Here is a 16,244-nt window from a genome sequence, read left to right as displayed (position 1 = left end):
CAGATAAAGCTATCCTATGGCATCAGAAGACTTAGAATAAAGTGCTTGAGTTAATCATCATAATTTAGATGACGGAATTAATATGTCATCAAGGTGAAGATATTCAACATGCCATTGTTTTGCGAGAGTATGAAAAAGCTATAAATTCATAAAGTTACGTTATAGATGTATGCTCTACCAGTCAATAGTATGGGGTCAGTGAAAGTCTTAAGAAGTCCCTTATGCTCATCAAGGTTACATTTTGGTTGATCGAAAATGCAGTTTGTTTTTTGTATTTAACGCCATGCCAGCTTCTGTGGCTATTTTCATGGTGGGAAAAATTATGGCTGATTTATATCGTTTTTACCATTTATTTTTCCTCAAAACTAAAACTGTATTTGGCTTAACTGTTAAAAATCTCTTCAAAAGAGTTAACTGAATAAAAAAAATTCTTACAGAGTCAAAACCAGCACAAATCTAATAAAACATGCTTCATGCATTAAAAAAGCAGTTAAAAAAAAGTTACAGTAAAAACAATAATACTGTTATCATCAATGCTGAAAACCGGTGTGCTGCTAGTGCTTATTATAATCAATATTTTTGTGGAAACCGTGATATTTTTTTCAGATTCTTTGATGAATAGAAAGTTCAAAACAACAGCATTTATTTGATTAATGTTTCTGTAAACAATCTGAAAGTCTTTCACTTTAATTAATTTAATGATTCCTTGCTTAATAAAAGCGATTAAAAAAAAACAACAACCCTTACAGATGCCAACATTTTTAACGGTAATGTAAGAAAAACTAAGAGGATTTTTTTAACCCCTAAATATTTTATACATATACATACACTACATTTATGGGTTAGTTAGCTGGGATAGGTTTGTTGCAGGGTTCTTTTCTTTGCTGCAAATGCAAATTTTCAGCAGTAGGCACTTGACAGTGTTTTTTGGTTATTTTTGGATCTTTAAAGTAACTATTGACTCATTGTATGAAACAATGTATTCATTGTATATTTTGTTTTACACAGAATAATCAAAGTCCTGCAATTTGAAACCACATGAGGTTTGAGCAAAAGAACGCTCAATTCTTTAACAAGTAACATTTAAGCATTTTCCCGCTGGCCTACCTTCAATGGAGGCGGCGTCCACCATCACTCGCTGCATGAGCACAGGCTCAGAGCCAAAATCAAACACCACGGTCTGCCGGAAGGTTCCGAAGATCTCTGTACCGAAGGAGACCACCACAGTGTAAACGCAGTGGTCCATGCCGTTCTGCACCAGGCCGGCAGCGCTCCACTCCTGACAGCCGCCCTCACACACCTCCTGGGGCACCTGGGTAGATGCGTCCCCGGCCGAGACCGCCGTAATGGAGAAATGTGGCCGGTTGGCGTCGTAAAGCAAAGCTATGCGGTGTAGCGTCCGAACTGGCTGTTTGTGACAAAACAAATCCCTGTTAGAGATTGGTGCAAATCCTCTTCCAAGATCATTAACAACATTTAAGGCTTTAAACCTAACATGAAACAGACCCATTTTAATTACATATGCAAGGAATAGGAAATTCAACGAACAAAAAGTCAGCATAGGGGATATGAACAATATTATTTGCTATTAATTATAAAACCTTTATTACATTAAATACAAATTATTCAGAACAACGTGCACAATAATAATAATGAGTATTAACTGGGTAAATTGATTTTGCTTTGACTTTGAATACATGATTATATGACACATGATGGCTTCGATTGCCCAAACCTTGCAGAAGATTGTGAATGTCCAGGCGTGAGATGATTTCTTGCTGTTGACGGTAATTGAAAGATCTGAGCTGTGCTCCACTGCAAGTCCATCCACACAATCATTCATCTGCATGACACAACAAACCATTAAATCAATAGACGTGCAGAAACATCTGCAATAGCTCACAAATAACCACTTCAGGCTGTATTGACTATACAGGGCCACAGCATGCAAAAATATTCTTTCTGTAAAAATATATTATACTACAGTGTTGTGAATGATTGCCAAAGAGTTGTCAAGAAGCATACTGTAAATTACATATGGGTCTCGCTTTCAGCCTGTAGTATAACGAGTTCTCATCAATAGTAGGCTTCAGAGTAGTAATGCACCAAACTAAACCAAAAGTAAAAAAAAAAAAAAAAAATTTAGCCCAAAACTGTGCTTTATAAGTACCAATAAACAGCCAATATGATAATATGCATGCTAATAAGCAAGTAGTTAATAGTGAGAATTGGTCCCTATACTAAAGTGTTACCAAAATTTCATTAAATTAGATCATTAAATAAAGACAACAGGTTATATAAAATGAGAATAATGAATCAGTCATTCTTGAAACATGGGACAAAACATGTCCAGCAATTGCTATCAGGTTTAAACTTAAATATTTTCAATTGTAAATGTTATGGGGATTGATCATAGAATCTATTTAACACAATTACCCCCTTCAATTTAATTTTGTCATTATTATGTGAAATCTATGACACTTATTGTCTTCTCACTACATCTAAAACAGTGTGTCCACAGAGAAGGGTTCAATCATTCATATGCTATAAAATGGATAAAAATGTTTTTAACGATAAAAAAAGAGCTTGTTTTATCAAAACCAACACTTAATAATATCTCATATCAACGCAAGGTTGTTTTTCAGTGACACATGCATGTTTCATAAGGTTTTAAAGTTTTGTCCCCACTTTTTGTCAACACCGTCAGACATTCATTCAAATGTAATAAAATCAATGAATATCAGGGGCAGCTGTCACTCTAAAGGACCCCTCGCCACAGTCCTCCTCTGCAGACTACATCACTGTCAGACAGACTCTGGTCAGTTTTATAGTTTTAGAATATTTTAAATCCTAATGTTAATATTTAATGTGTCACAACCATGATACGTCAACACCATCTTCCAATTTCTGAGGAAATTATTTGAAATATTTAGATCATTTTATTCTCCTGAAGCAGGTTCCATTAGCATCTAGTATCAACAGAAAAAATAAAATGGCTACTACATGAACTCCATTTGTTTTGTGAAAGAAATGCCAAATGTGTCAACACCGTCAGATGTCACCACATCAAGATTTTGTGTCCCAATAATATATCAAAATACTTAAATGTGACTCTTGAATAAAAGCTTTATAAACAATAACATACTCTCTGCCTGTTGTGGTTGTTTTAACGCAGTAATTGTTTGATTCAATGTATTTGATACATACTACAAATTCAGGTTTTCGTCAACTCCGTCAGATGCGTCAACTCCGTCAGTTCTGTCACCTCCGTCAGATGACTATTTTGATAATATTTGATTATGATATTTTATATTTGTTGTGGAATTGTTGGTCGCATGTGAAAGTGTAATCTGTTTGCTAACATGAGAAAGTGTTTTGAAATGTTAAAAACATCTTGAATGTTGTTAAAGATAAAGTTGAAATTATATTACACAGTCCAAGGTAAAAAAACACATTTTGTATAAAAAAGAGAAAAGTTGGGAGGTTGCATCAAAGCATAGCTCAGAAGCTTAGTACATATAAGATACATAAATGTAGTTTCATTTGTCTGAGTACAAAGTTTTATTTTTTTCAATTTTGCACCCTGTTTTGTCCCACTTCTCAAGAATGACTGGAATATGTAATGGATTTAGCAAATTACTCCTAGTTGTTTTTTTCAGCTAACTAACAAGTGGACATTGATGTCTTTCGGCAGTTGAAATACTGATTGAGTGATTATGACACCAGCATTTCTCCTGACGTTTATTTTGTGCTATAATTATTATTAAAGTGAAAGAAGACGGGTCGAACTGAGGTGGCTACAGTGATCCGTCACGCCACAAAGAATGTCAAAAGCACATATTTTGGTTGAAGTTTGTGATCAAATTGACAGAATTGGAAAGCGGAGACATTGTTTTATATCAAAAGTAACAAAACACGAAGCTTATTGAGATTAATGAATGGTAGGTAACTACAAATAAGAGGTTCATGCATCAACTGAAAATAACAGAATAAAAGACCTTGGGGTTCATCAAAATGAAATTAAAAAAACAAAAAAAATCAATTTCGTGCTAATTAAACACAGTTTTGGTCGATTTCGGCCATCCAAAATGTTCACCCAATACCAAAAATTTATTTTAGTGCATCACTACTTACGTTTCCCTTTAGTAAACTGATTGCAGCTTATTAGAGAGAAACAAAACACCTCTCTAGTGAACCATTAAGATATTCTCTGTCAAGAGGACTGTACCACTCTCTCCGGTGTGAGGGAGTTGATCCACTTCTCAATGAGCGCCTCCATGTAGTTCTCGGTGAAGTGCTTGCCCTCCTGCTGCTGTTTGAGGCGGATGAGTCTGGAGGCGTAACGCTGTTGCCATTCTGTCAGCTCCTCCTGAGAGTGAGCCGAGGTGCACTGAGCTCCGTACCGACACAGACCCTGCTCTAAAAACCTGACCGTAAACCGACAAAAGAGCACATTACAATCAACAAGAGAGGAATAATGCACAGGTAACTCTGGAAATCTATTTTAACCAATAACGTGAACACGTTTCTAGATTAAAGTTAGTAAAAATCTAGAAACGGAACATAATGACTTACAAATCAATAAAAGTAAGATTATTTTACATTATTATTCTCATTTTTTACATCAGTACCACTAGAATAAGTGCTATTTGCTGTCAGGACTAGTGTACCTTTTACACAACGTGTACTCCTCACTACTAGTGACCCCTCGAGGAGGAGGACGAAACTGCCAGCCTTCCTGAACGTCTGTCGGGAGAACATCGCAAAGAAAGGAAGAGGAACAAAAGATAGACAGCATCTCAGTGCAAAAACCCAAGCTCACATAAGACCTAGAATATCAGAGATGAAAATGGATCCTGGATGTATTGTGAAACTGAAGTGGAACTCACCCTCCTCGTTCTCTTCAGTCAACACTGAAACCATTTTACTCCTCACAGCCTGCAATTGAGACCACCCTTGTGATTCATACGGAAAAATAAACACTATTCTCTCAGTCATTAACAAAAGCTGTGATGAGAAGTAATAGTTCTTGAAAACTGAAAGTCAGTTGAAGGCAAGGGTAACAGTCTTCACAGAGAAATGAAAACACGTGACGCTGACTGGGCGTAAAGACTTTAAGCATGGGAAATCTAAGATGACAATAATAGTTAGACAAACTGACCTCTATTTCTGAAAGGAGCCTCTTCAGTCTTGTCATGTCTTTAGTCATGATCCCATTCTGTGACAACCAAAACGCTTCAGTGAATTTGAGCAAATTAAAAGGTAAAAAGTGTACAGTGTAAAGTTTACAGCATAGCTGTAAAATGTAGAGCAAAATTGTAAAGTTTAGAGCAAAACTGAAGTTTATGGAGCAATTGTAAATTTTACAGCACAACTGTAGAATTTAGAGCAAAGCTTACAGAGCTCCTAAATTTGAAAGCACAATTGTAAAGTTTAGAACTGTAGTTTACAGCACAACTGTAAGGTTAAAAACAAACTGTAAAGCTTACAGAGAACTTGGTTAATAGCAAAACTGTACAATTGAGGACAAAATAAAGTGCAAATGCAATATATATAGCAAATTGTTTTGTGAAATTGTAAAGCTTTCAGAACACCTAAGGTTACTTAAGTTAACAGTGCAAATGTAAAGTTTATACCACAGCTTTACAATTTAGAGTGAAACTGTAAAGTTTTACAAAGCACCTAAATTTGAGAGCAAAATTTGGTCATTTTGAACTAAATTGTAGTTTAAATTAGAACAAAACAGTAAAGTTACAGAAAACTTATCTGAGAACAAAACTAATGTTTACTGTGCAAATGCAAAGTTTAGAGCACAAACGTAAAATTTAGTGCAAAATGGTAAAGCTTTTAAAGCACCTTACATTTAGAGGAAAAATGGTTAGGTGTAAAGCAAAATTGAAGTGTATAGCCCAATTGCAAAGCTTGATCAACTGCAAAAGAAATCTTAAGTTTTTAAGGTTTGGGGAAAAATGGAAGTTTACAGAGCAAATGTAAAGATTATGGCACAACTTCACAATTTAAAGTGTACAACTGTAAAGCTTTGCAATACACCTAAACTTGAGAGCAAAATTTGATATTTTAGACCAAAACTGTAGTTTAGAGCACAACTGTAAAAATTAGAACAAAATAGTAAAGGGTTATACTATCGAGTGCAAATGCCAAATTTACAGCACAACTGTAAAATGTAGAACAAAATTGTAAAGCTTTCAAAGCACCACAAGTTAAAGAGGGAAAAACTAGTAAGATTTAAAGCAAAATTGAAGTTTATAGTCCAGTTGTAAATCTTGCTCAACTGTAAATCTTAGAAGTCTGTAAGGTTTGGAGAAAATTACAGTGCAACTAAAATTTACAGAGATATTAAAGTTGAGAGCAAAACTGTGAGTTTTACAGTGTAAAGTTTACAACATAATCTAAAATTCCTTTCATTAAAATTAACTAATGTAGATCACTAAAAAACATCTAAAAGATTTTACAAGCACGTTAAATCCGAGATATATATCATAATATCAATTTGAAACAATACATTAAGCTAGCTCATTTGGAAAGGAATTGTGAGTCGGTTTACCAGTGGTTCTCCATAGAGTGCTTTAGAGAGAACGGTGCACACTTCTTGTAAGCTTCCATCCAGCAGCATACTCTGAAGCCCTGCCCTGAAACTGCCATCTCCTGTCCCCAGCTCCTCATGAAACACTACGTGAACAAACACACCAACACACCCGAGTGATCAAACATATATATATATATATATATATATACACATACAAACTCATACAGGTTTGGAACAAGTGGAGGGTGACCAAATGATGACAGAATTTTTATTTTTGGGTGAGCTATCCCTTTAAAAAAGCATTTACACAGATTCAACTTAACAGTACTTTTTTAAGTACTAAAAGTACTAACAGAGGCCAAAGAATATGGTCAATGGAAAATCCTGCTGATAATGATGGTATTTTTTTGTTTTGTTTTTTATCTTACCATGCTTGCAGTCTTCATCAGCCTGATCGTAATCCTTCTGTTGAATCAAAAAAGCACAAGTCATTTGTTACTTATCCACTCTCCTAATCAAAACTATATGCTATGTGGTGCATTAATAACTAAGAAATTATAGTGAAAACTATAGGGTCCACATGAATTCATACTTAAGCATTTAAAAACAAAATTGTAAACAGTTCTTAGTTTTTGATATTGCCTTAAATCAACAGAAGATCACTGAAGATTTTCTCAGTAAATGAACTTTTAATGCAACCTGCACAACAATAATTTTGTTGATGTACTCAAACCTTTCACCTGAAACAATACATTCAGCAGATGCTAGTTTTGCAGTTATTTGGCACTTGAAGCTAGTCATTTACAGACTAACAACTGAGTTTGAAGTCAAGCTCATCTTCAAAGATAGTTATATTTTTTAATTAAGAAACTGCAGTTGTGTTTTGCAAAAATAGATTAATACACATTACCATATGAATGGGAATATTATTTTATATTTGGTTAAGCAACAATGACAAAACAGTATATAAAAGTCTGTGAAATTAATATCTGATTGGCGGTATGGGTATGTCCTGATCTTCAGTGCTGCTTTGTCACTTACATCTTCATTCATAATCGCCACAAAAATCAAAAGGTATAATAGCATATAAATTGCCTAAACACTTCAGTAATAAAATTAAGGAAACATGCAGCTGACATGCAGCCTCACCAGCTGGAGTCGTGCTGCTATGCGGTAGAGCAGGGCACGCATTCGGAGGAAGGCCGTGCTGGGGGCCGGGGTCCGGTGCCCCATGGCCAGCAGGGCCTCTGTGCTATGAGCCACTGCTGCCTCATACTCCTGCCTCACTAATGATCCAATGGCCTCGTCACATGACTTCTGTGGCCTCCTGTCCTCCATGACTCTGGGACAGAGTTTCTATCATGGGAGATACAAAGGGTTAAACACCTCAAAATTTTTAGCAACTAGGGTTGCAAAAAGGTGGACAATCTCTAGTAAATTTCGGAAACATTCCAGAAATTTTGGGAACTTTTCAGGATTTTTTTGGAATCTTCCAGGGATTTTTGGAAAGTTACCGGAAATTTTCCACCGCTTTCCAACCCTCTGAGTCTGGACACTACTGTTTTTGCACAGTTATACAGCGGTCCCAAAGAGTATTTGGACATACAAGTCATACTTAAATCAGACGGCGTTTTAGTGGACAGGTGTAGACAGACAATCAGATTCACTATCAACATTCAAAATTTTGTCTACATTTTGAACACTACATCTATTATTTGATTTCACAATTTTTAATGATTAAAATAAGTCTTGCTTGGATATATTGTTATACAATGCTGTGGCATTCAGATGTTAAATGTGACTAATGTGTCCAAATAGTTTTTAATTTGGAATTAAGCTGTCACTCTAGAATTTCAAAGATATGATTATTATTCAAGGCAGACACAACTATAAAAGCAGCTGAAGACACATTCAAAAGTTTGTTTATCTGAAGAACTAGCTAAAACTTGCTGAGAAATGTGCTGAACACATAAAATGGCACTCAAATATACATATTCACACCGGTTGCACTGGTTTGTGCAAATACAGTTGTAGTGTTTTGTAGTCATTTTTCCTTTTCTGTAATAATTAGGTCACAGCTGTAACGTCCATCTGGGCCGAGTTAGTGGAGGCTGCTGTGAACACTTTTTCCACATTGTTTTTTTTTGGTTTGAGTGAATGCTCCAAAAATTTTACTCCATGCAACTAAACCAAAATCCAACCCACTAATCCAAAAGCAAAATATTATATTATATTATATTGACCGTCATATGAACAGACATCAGCAACAGCTCGTCTACAATAATACTTCAGTCATGGGCTTAACTTTCAATACAAATCAAAATAATCTTATAAACTGTAATGTACCATAAAATAACTAGAAATGCCATCGCTTTGCAAATGTACTAGTCCCCAACAAAATACCATAAATAATACAGTTATTGTTACTAATGTAAAACAATATATGCGAAAATGGCATCTATACAAACTAAATTTTTTTTTTTTTGGACAATGGTCATCAAATCGCACCACATTACCAGATGAGTCTTGGTGAATGCATTTATATTATTATTAACAATAATAACATGCTTATACCCCCCCCCAAAAAAATATGGGCAAAATAATACTAACCATACTAATAATACTACTAATACTAAATTGTTTTAATATAAAGCACTATATAAATCCTTCAAACTATACATTCTATTTTTTTTATAAGAGGTTACTACTATTGTATTATTTATATGATATATTAAACAAATGTATACATATTTGATTTACTGAATGTTTATGAGTTAACGATTGTTGCGCAATAACTTATATAATGTGCAATTAAATGTAATGTAAATATCTATCAAATCCATTGGAACCTGCAAGTTGTTAATAAAGGTTGCTTATAGAAAGTCAAGAAAACATTCATGTAAAAACAACTGTATAGTTGTTGATATTCACATAAAGTCTAGTTCCATGTATAACACGCATCCTGTGGAGACTCTCTCTCACTTCCACACACAGAGAATGGGACTGTCAGATATCACACAATAACACAGTCTTCGCAAACCAACATCTAATTAACCTCCAGCACACCAAACAAGGCAACAGAGCCTCAGTAAAATATATAAACACGCTATATTTGGATTCCGGGTCAGTTAATAATAGATGTCCCGTCTGAGTGTGAGTGTGTGGCCGCGTCTCAAAAGCTAGCAAGCTGCCTACCCAGACAACATCAGCGGGCATCTCAGACGCCTTCAAGACGTTCGGTTTCAGCGTTCGGTTCGCACGTTCCAACAGTTCGATTAGAACGTGCGATTCGAACGTTCGAAAAATGCGCTTACGACGCCCAAACGTAATGTCTAGGAAGGCAGCCCGCTAGGTTTTGAAACACAGCCACTGTCTCCATCCAGAAGAACAACAACAACTGCGTGTGTGCCGCCAAATCAACGCAAATACACGGTTATATAAGCTATAGGATTACGGGACGAGCATAGCGGTTGATAATCACGAGAGGGAAAGGTTATGATACGTGTATGTGGACTGCGATGATCGCTGCTCTCTTGGCCTTGAGTTCCAGCCGCCCCCGGACACACAGATTCATATTATTCAGCAACATTTACCACACAATCTGCACTGATTCTCACTCACATACACCCTGCCCTCATGTGTCTGTCCGTGCGCGTGATGAACCGCCCATAAGTGAAGGAAATTTCGCATTTAGACGCGAACATCTTTAGCTGCTAGTCAGTGTAGCGCAGCTGCGATCAGGCCTTTTCATCACCACATTAATCGTGCAAACGCGCGCCGCGATTTTTCGCGTTTTGACGCGCGGAACACGCGAGCTGACAGCCGCGTCTGGATGTCGGGATCGACGGCAGGCAGAGGTTAGGAGGGCGAACGGTGTACCGCAGAAAGGTGTTAGAGGAAGTCTGCACTTACCTAGCTTTACTTTCTACGCCATCTTGGATCCACTGTCAGCCTGTCGCAGTGCATTATGGGTCAATTTTTTCTGCGCACTGCTTCCTGCCAGCGCAGAGCACACGCTGCAGGACCCTCACACTTTAGAGCAGGGGTCTTTCGGTTTTCATTTACAGGGCCCGCAAATATGACGGTCCCCTCTCCCGTCCTAAAATATAAAGTCATGTAGAAAAGACGTTTTTACTGAGTTGTGTACTTACTAATACTTGAATGTTTAATTAATAAAGAATTTAATGAATTAATAATTTTTATTTTATATTGCAAATAAATATATAAATGAATGCTTTGTAGGCTATTATATTGACGGTGTGCTTTATTCTGCTCGGTAAAATTAGCTGTACCTCAGACACTTTAATCAAAATGTAAATGGATTTGTATAGAACGTCATCTTCACACTAAACACTGATCAAAAGTTTGCAATCATTAGGATTTTTTAATTATTATTATTTTCTTCTTTCAATTAGTTGTAATTATTTTCTCTTACACTACCAGTCAAAAGTTTTTGGACAGCAAGATTATTAAGTTATATATATATATATATATATATATATATATATATATATATATATATATATATATATAGAATATTTGTCACAGTATCTTACATGTTGTAGTGTCTTATATGTTACAGAGCAGGGGGCTGTTCCATAAAACAAGTTTACCAAATAAGCCAGGTTTATTTCAATTAGACTTATTGTCAGTTGATTTGGTTCTAAATAAGTCAGACTAACTTAAATAAGCCTGGCTTGTTTGGTAAACCTGTTTTATGAAATATGATTTTCTTTTGCAAACTCACAAGCAAAAGCTCTTTTTCACTGGGTTAATCGCTGCGGTTGGTGTGTGATATTGCAGTCAGTAGCGCCGCCAGTCGCTTGAAGGCGGTATGGTCCGATGAAAACTGTGATGCGTTGCGCCACACCGCGTCTTTCTTTCTCCTTGCAAACTTACCATCCCGCGTTAGCGCAGCGGAAAAAAACGACAGCTAAACAACATCTCTCATTTCACTAGACCAGGAAAACAATGCCACTAACTCCAGGTGCACCGAGTTCGCGCTGAGATTTACGCAAACCAACGCTGTACCATCATCTATGCGGAGCGGAACGGGACAGGTGCACGGAGTGCAGGGCTACGTTACAAAGAAGACAAGAGCAAAGACCCGCTTCGTTTTAAAGTTTAAAACCAAATAAACACCGAGACGCTGCGACGATCGTCTTCTCCACTGGATTTCTGGCGCGTTTCCCTGTGCGTAAAAACGCATCGGCAAATTCCAAGAGTGAAGTCATTAGAACATCAGAAGCTGCGCGCGGGCGAGCGTTCGCTGTGAACACAACGGCAAGAGCGTTCCTGGCTACAGAAGTGCACTGATATTGTCAATCTTAATATATGACAACTCGTGATTGCATTCATCACCAGATGGCTGAATTGATTTAGATGATCATTGGCACTCGATCTAGCGTGGGAATCATAAGGAGAGGACAATGTTGATGAAGGAATACCGGATATGCATGCCACTAACAGTGGAAGAGGTAAGTTTATATTTAGCGATTGTTGCAAAATATATGAAAAACAGTTAATTCAGTATATCTAGTAATTCATTTGTAGATGCAAACCAGAGTGGCGTACTATTTACTCCGTTGACTTTCATCGTCGTTAATTTGCCCCAAATGACATTTTCGTCTATTTTAGTTCAGTTTTATTGTTTGTAACTTTTCCTTTTTTTCTCAGAGAAGCATAGTTAAATCCACTTGGTGGTGCTGTGGAACTTTCCGTTCCCGTGACTGTTGTTCATTTAGTGTGATTTTGACATTGTTTAAATGTTCTTTTTAAATGGGAAAGCAAGATGGTGATGATTATTTTGATAAACTGTTAATTGCAGTCGTCGGTTGGGAACGTATTTCATAACGAGTCATTTACCCATTTACACTTTCTATCAAACCAGTGTTTTCACTGAAATTGAAAACCCCAGCTCGTTCACTGGTAGAGATTGATATCATCTTTTATTTTATAACGTCAATGAAAGATTGGCACCGTTTTGATTACATTACATGGGGTTGTTTGGATCCAAAGTAGCTGTATCCTAATGCAACCCCTAGCAGTATTATGAAAACAAATATTTAAAATCAGTCTGGATAATCAATCCATAGGAAATAGAACATTAGGAATGTCAGAAAAAACAAATGAAATCAGATTGTGGTGTCAATGTTATGCGCACTTATAAAAGTTGACAATTTACTTATTGGTAATTAAAAACAAGTGATAAGCACATATTCAGAGGGATGGATGTGTGTGTACGTATATATTAAATTTTGTATTTTTTTTTAATCCATTATATTAGGTGTGTTTATTGACCATAGTGTCTTCATATATATCAGAAACAACATCTCAAAGCTTTTAATGTGATCTAAACATTGAGAACTAATATCCATACAATATCTGTTCCCACTAACTAGGTACGAATATAGTTGGCGCATAAATCTGCATCTCAAATCGACTGACTGAATGTAACTGTAATTGGATGGAATGGATTTGAGCAGAGACTATCAGATCTATCAGCGCTTCTCAAGTACAACACCAGAGTGGCTGCTGTCTTCCCGTCATGTGGCTTTGTTCTTTTGCAGCCCATCTGCTGACTGACACCACAGATGTATTTTGTGTTCAAGCAAGCCGCATGTCAAAAAGCATCATTATTAATATCCGTGCTTAATAAATCTAAGTATCCATTTGTTTGTATGCTGTAAACAGAGTAAGCTAAACCCAAAATTAGCATGACATTCTGATGTTTTTTTTTTTTTTTTTTTTAACTGGCTTGATTATCATTATAAAACAATTACCACATTTGTGATGTGTTTGTGTACATGGGCGTGCGTTTTAATAAGAGGGGACAGCCATCTGTAGACGTTATGGGTGATTGATTTACCTAGCAACGGCTGAGACTGTTAGATAAAATCTGTTTGGTCAATTAAAGGTCTCATGAGAGGTTACTGAGCTGATAGCGCGATTACAGGTCATGACTTCCCCGATGTCTTCAAATTCAAATCCTCGTGTTGACTGCCATCAAGGACATTTTCTTGGCTCTTGGAAACAAGTGTGGCTCTTGCTTTTGCTGTGTGTTGTATGTGTACAGAGAGCTACCTTCTCTGTATGCATGCGGAGAACAAACATTCATCGTAACATTTATCGTCCTTGAGTGATAAAGAGCTCTAAGTCACCTGCCAGACTTAATTCATTATAGATAATCAGTTGTGGCGGGATGCCAGAAAGATGACTGCAGGAGCGAGGTGATAAAATGAAAACGCTTCTCCTGAGCTTTCCTTTAAAACTCTAGTAAGTTTTAGATATCATCTCATCCCATGATATTACTTTTTGTTTTTGTTTCAGAGATATATATATATTTGTACTGAAAGTAACTTTATTCTTGATTGGTAATGCACCAAAAGTAAAATGTTCCGATTGATAAACCATGTTTATTTTTTATTGTTTGCAATTTTATATACTTCTTATAAATTTATATTTATATATATACAGTGCCCTCCATAAGTATTGGAACAGTACAGGCAAAATTGTTCTGTTGGCTGTGGAGTCAAGACATTTACAAATATGATTAAAAGATGAATATGAGACAAAACTACAGAATGTCACATTTTATTATTAGCCGTTTCAACACGTACATGTTTTACCAAATAAAAAGAACAGCACTTTTAGAGTTCATCCCGCTCATTGATGTGAGCATAAGTATTGGGACAGTTGAACATAAGGCAGATATAAAAGATTAAAAGCTATTATTTAGTTTTTGGGTCATTGTCCTGATGCAATTTGAAGCACTTCCCAATGAATCTGGGGGCATTTTCTTCAATATTGGTAGGCAAGATGGTTTTGTACCCTTCCAAATTCATTCTGCTACTGCCATCATGCATTAAGTCATCAGTAAAGTTGAGAGGGCCTGTCCCATGACACCACCTCCACCATGCTTTACAGATGAGGCTGTATGCTTGGGATCATTTGCAGTTCCCTTTTTTCTCCACACTTTTGCTTTCCCCATCACTTAGATAAAGGTTCATCTTTGTCTCATCGGTCCATAAACACAGTTCCAAAACTCTTCTGGCTCACCTTTGTGCTTTTTGCAGACTCTAATCTTGCCTTTCTATTTTTGGTGTTGGTCAGAGGTTTGCATCTTGCTGTGTAGCATCTGTAATTCTGTCAAAGTCTCCTGAGGACAGTAGATTGTCAGAGCATCACCCCAGCTTTTTGGAAGTTGTTGGTGATTTTACAAACACGTCTTTTAGGGTTCATTTTCACAGCTTTTATGATTTGTCTGTCATTAATTATTGTTGTTTTCTCAGCCGATCAGGTAGTTGTTGGTCGCTGGTGGTTTCCAAACTCTTGATTTCTCCATGCCCTTTGTTTTTGCTAGAGCTCTAATTGACTTCCTCTTTTCTTTTAGCCTCCAATTTGCTTGCTTTTCTCTCAAAGTCAGCTCCCTCATCTTCATCCTGGTTTGTGTGTGTCATCATCGATTGCAAGATTCAGAATACAGAAGTCATGGATATAACTGATACGACACATTCCCTGCTTTTAATATCTAAAGAATTAATGCAACAGGACACAGCTGATCACTTAGAAAGACCTGTGAGGCAACTGTCCCAATACTTATGCTCACATCAGATAGAGGGATGAAACTCTAAAAGTGCTGAACTTCTTAGCTGGTAAAACATCTATGTGTTGAATCACCCAATAATAAAACGTGACATTCTGTAGTTTTGTCTCATATTCATCTTTTAATCATATTTGTAAATGTCTTTACTCCACAGCCAACAGAGCAATTTTGTCTTTACTGTTCTAATACTTTTGGAGGGCACCTTTTCATACATTTATGAAAACATTTGCGTATTAGAATGATTGGGAAAGATCACGTAACATTTAATTAAACATCCTTCTGTCTGTACAGCCTTCATGCTTGTTTTCATCACTTTAGCTGTAATTCTAGGGCACTAACTCATTCACTAAACTGAGCATCCAATCAGAGTTCTCCCTCTCGCCGATGGCCCCGACGTTGAATCGGGGAAACTGCCGCTGATGAGTGGAACACACCAAACAAACTAGCCCGACTGTCGCTCGCCGTCGGCCAACGCCGACCGTCGGCTTGGTGTGTCCCGGCCTTAACGTTTTTTTTTTTTAAAGTATCCTAATTTGTGTAAAACATGCAGCGAGTTTCAACAGATTGCTGGTTTGCAGCGCCGTGTTAGAATTTTTCTTTACAATAATCAGTAGTAAAGTTTGCCATATGTAACTTGGCATTCAATCATCAATCATGCACTCAAACTCAGCGGTTCTCTTGGTTCTTGGCACATTTTGAGTCAGATATGAACAATTCAATAAATCAGTGAGAACAGCTCAGATCATCAGTCCATTTTCCATATAAATTGTTCGGTGTATTTTACAGTTTCAGCAGTTTCATTGCAAAGAATTAGATACTACAAGTACAAGGATGACTTCTAGCGTACGTGTCCATCTTTCCTTTTAATCTCATTGCTGTTTGGGAGAAAGCTTTGACATCAAAGAGATCTCAATTGATTTGACTTTCATACAGTGAAAGTTGTTGCTCTAAATATTTACATTAAAGAATGATACTGTCATTTCTATTGAGTGCCAGTTTTATTCAACTGCAATTACTATATCTCAGCTATGAAATAAATACAGTAACATTGTTATTAGGTGAGCAATTGAGCCGTGGCCAGCTGAAGCTCAG

General features: G+C 36.6%; 2 protein-coding genes across 2 annotated transcripts in view; one reads left to right on the top strand and one right to left on the bottom strand.

The window, feature by feature from the left end:
* The window catches only part of LOC306846674 (putative helicase with zinc finger domain), a 58,295-nt gene extending 47,728 nt beyond the window's left edge, over window positions 1-10,567 (bottom strand). The window contains exons 1-10 of the mRNA XM_079380216.1: window positions 10,460-10,567; window positions 7,697-7,903; window positions 6,976-7,012; window positions 6,566-6,690; window positions 5,162-5,218; window positions 4,890-4,938; window positions 4,671-4,746; window positions 4,229-4,427; window positions 1,736-1,843; window positions 1,108-1,408 (exon numbers count right to left, since the gene is read on the bottom strand). Coding sequence (XP_079236342.1) covers window positions 1,108-1,408; window positions 1,736-1,843; window positions 4,229-4,427; window positions 4,671-4,746; window positions 4,890-4,938; window positions 5,162-5,218; window positions 6,566-6,690; window positions 6,976-7,012; window positions 7,697-7,885 — 1,141 coding nt within the window. The 5' untranslated portion in view covers window positions 7,886-7,903; window positions 10,460-10,567. The remainder of the gene's footprint in view (window positions 1-1,107; window positions 1,409-1,735; window positions 1,844-4,228; window positions 4,428-4,670; window positions 4,747-4,889; window positions 4,939-5,161; window positions 5,219-6,565; window positions 6,691-6,975; window positions 7,013-7,696; window positions 7,904-10,459) is intronic.
* Window positions 10,568-11,414: 847 nt separating this feature from the next.
* LOC306857277 (cytoplasmic phosphatidylinositol transfer protein 1-like) overlaps window positions 11,415-16,244 on the top strand; it is a 104,413-nt gene continuing 99,583 nt past the window's right edge. Inside the window, exon 1 of the mRNA XM_079397140.1 lies at window positions 11,415-12,024. Coding sequence (XP_079253266.1) covers window positions 11,977-12,024 — 48 coding nt within the window. The 5' untranslated portion in view covers window positions 11,415-11,976. The remainder of the gene's footprint in view (window positions 12,025-16,244) is intronic.

This window comes from Barbus barbus (assembly GCF_936440315.1).
Source record: "Barbus barbus genome assembly, chromosome: 3".
NCBI classification, from domain to species: domain Eukaryota; kingdom Metazoa; phylum Chordata; class Actinopteri; order Cypriniformes; family Cyprinidae; genus Barbus; species Barbus barbus.
Note: the sequence above shows the minus strand (reverse complement) of the source record. Positions and strands in the feature narration are given on the sequence as shown.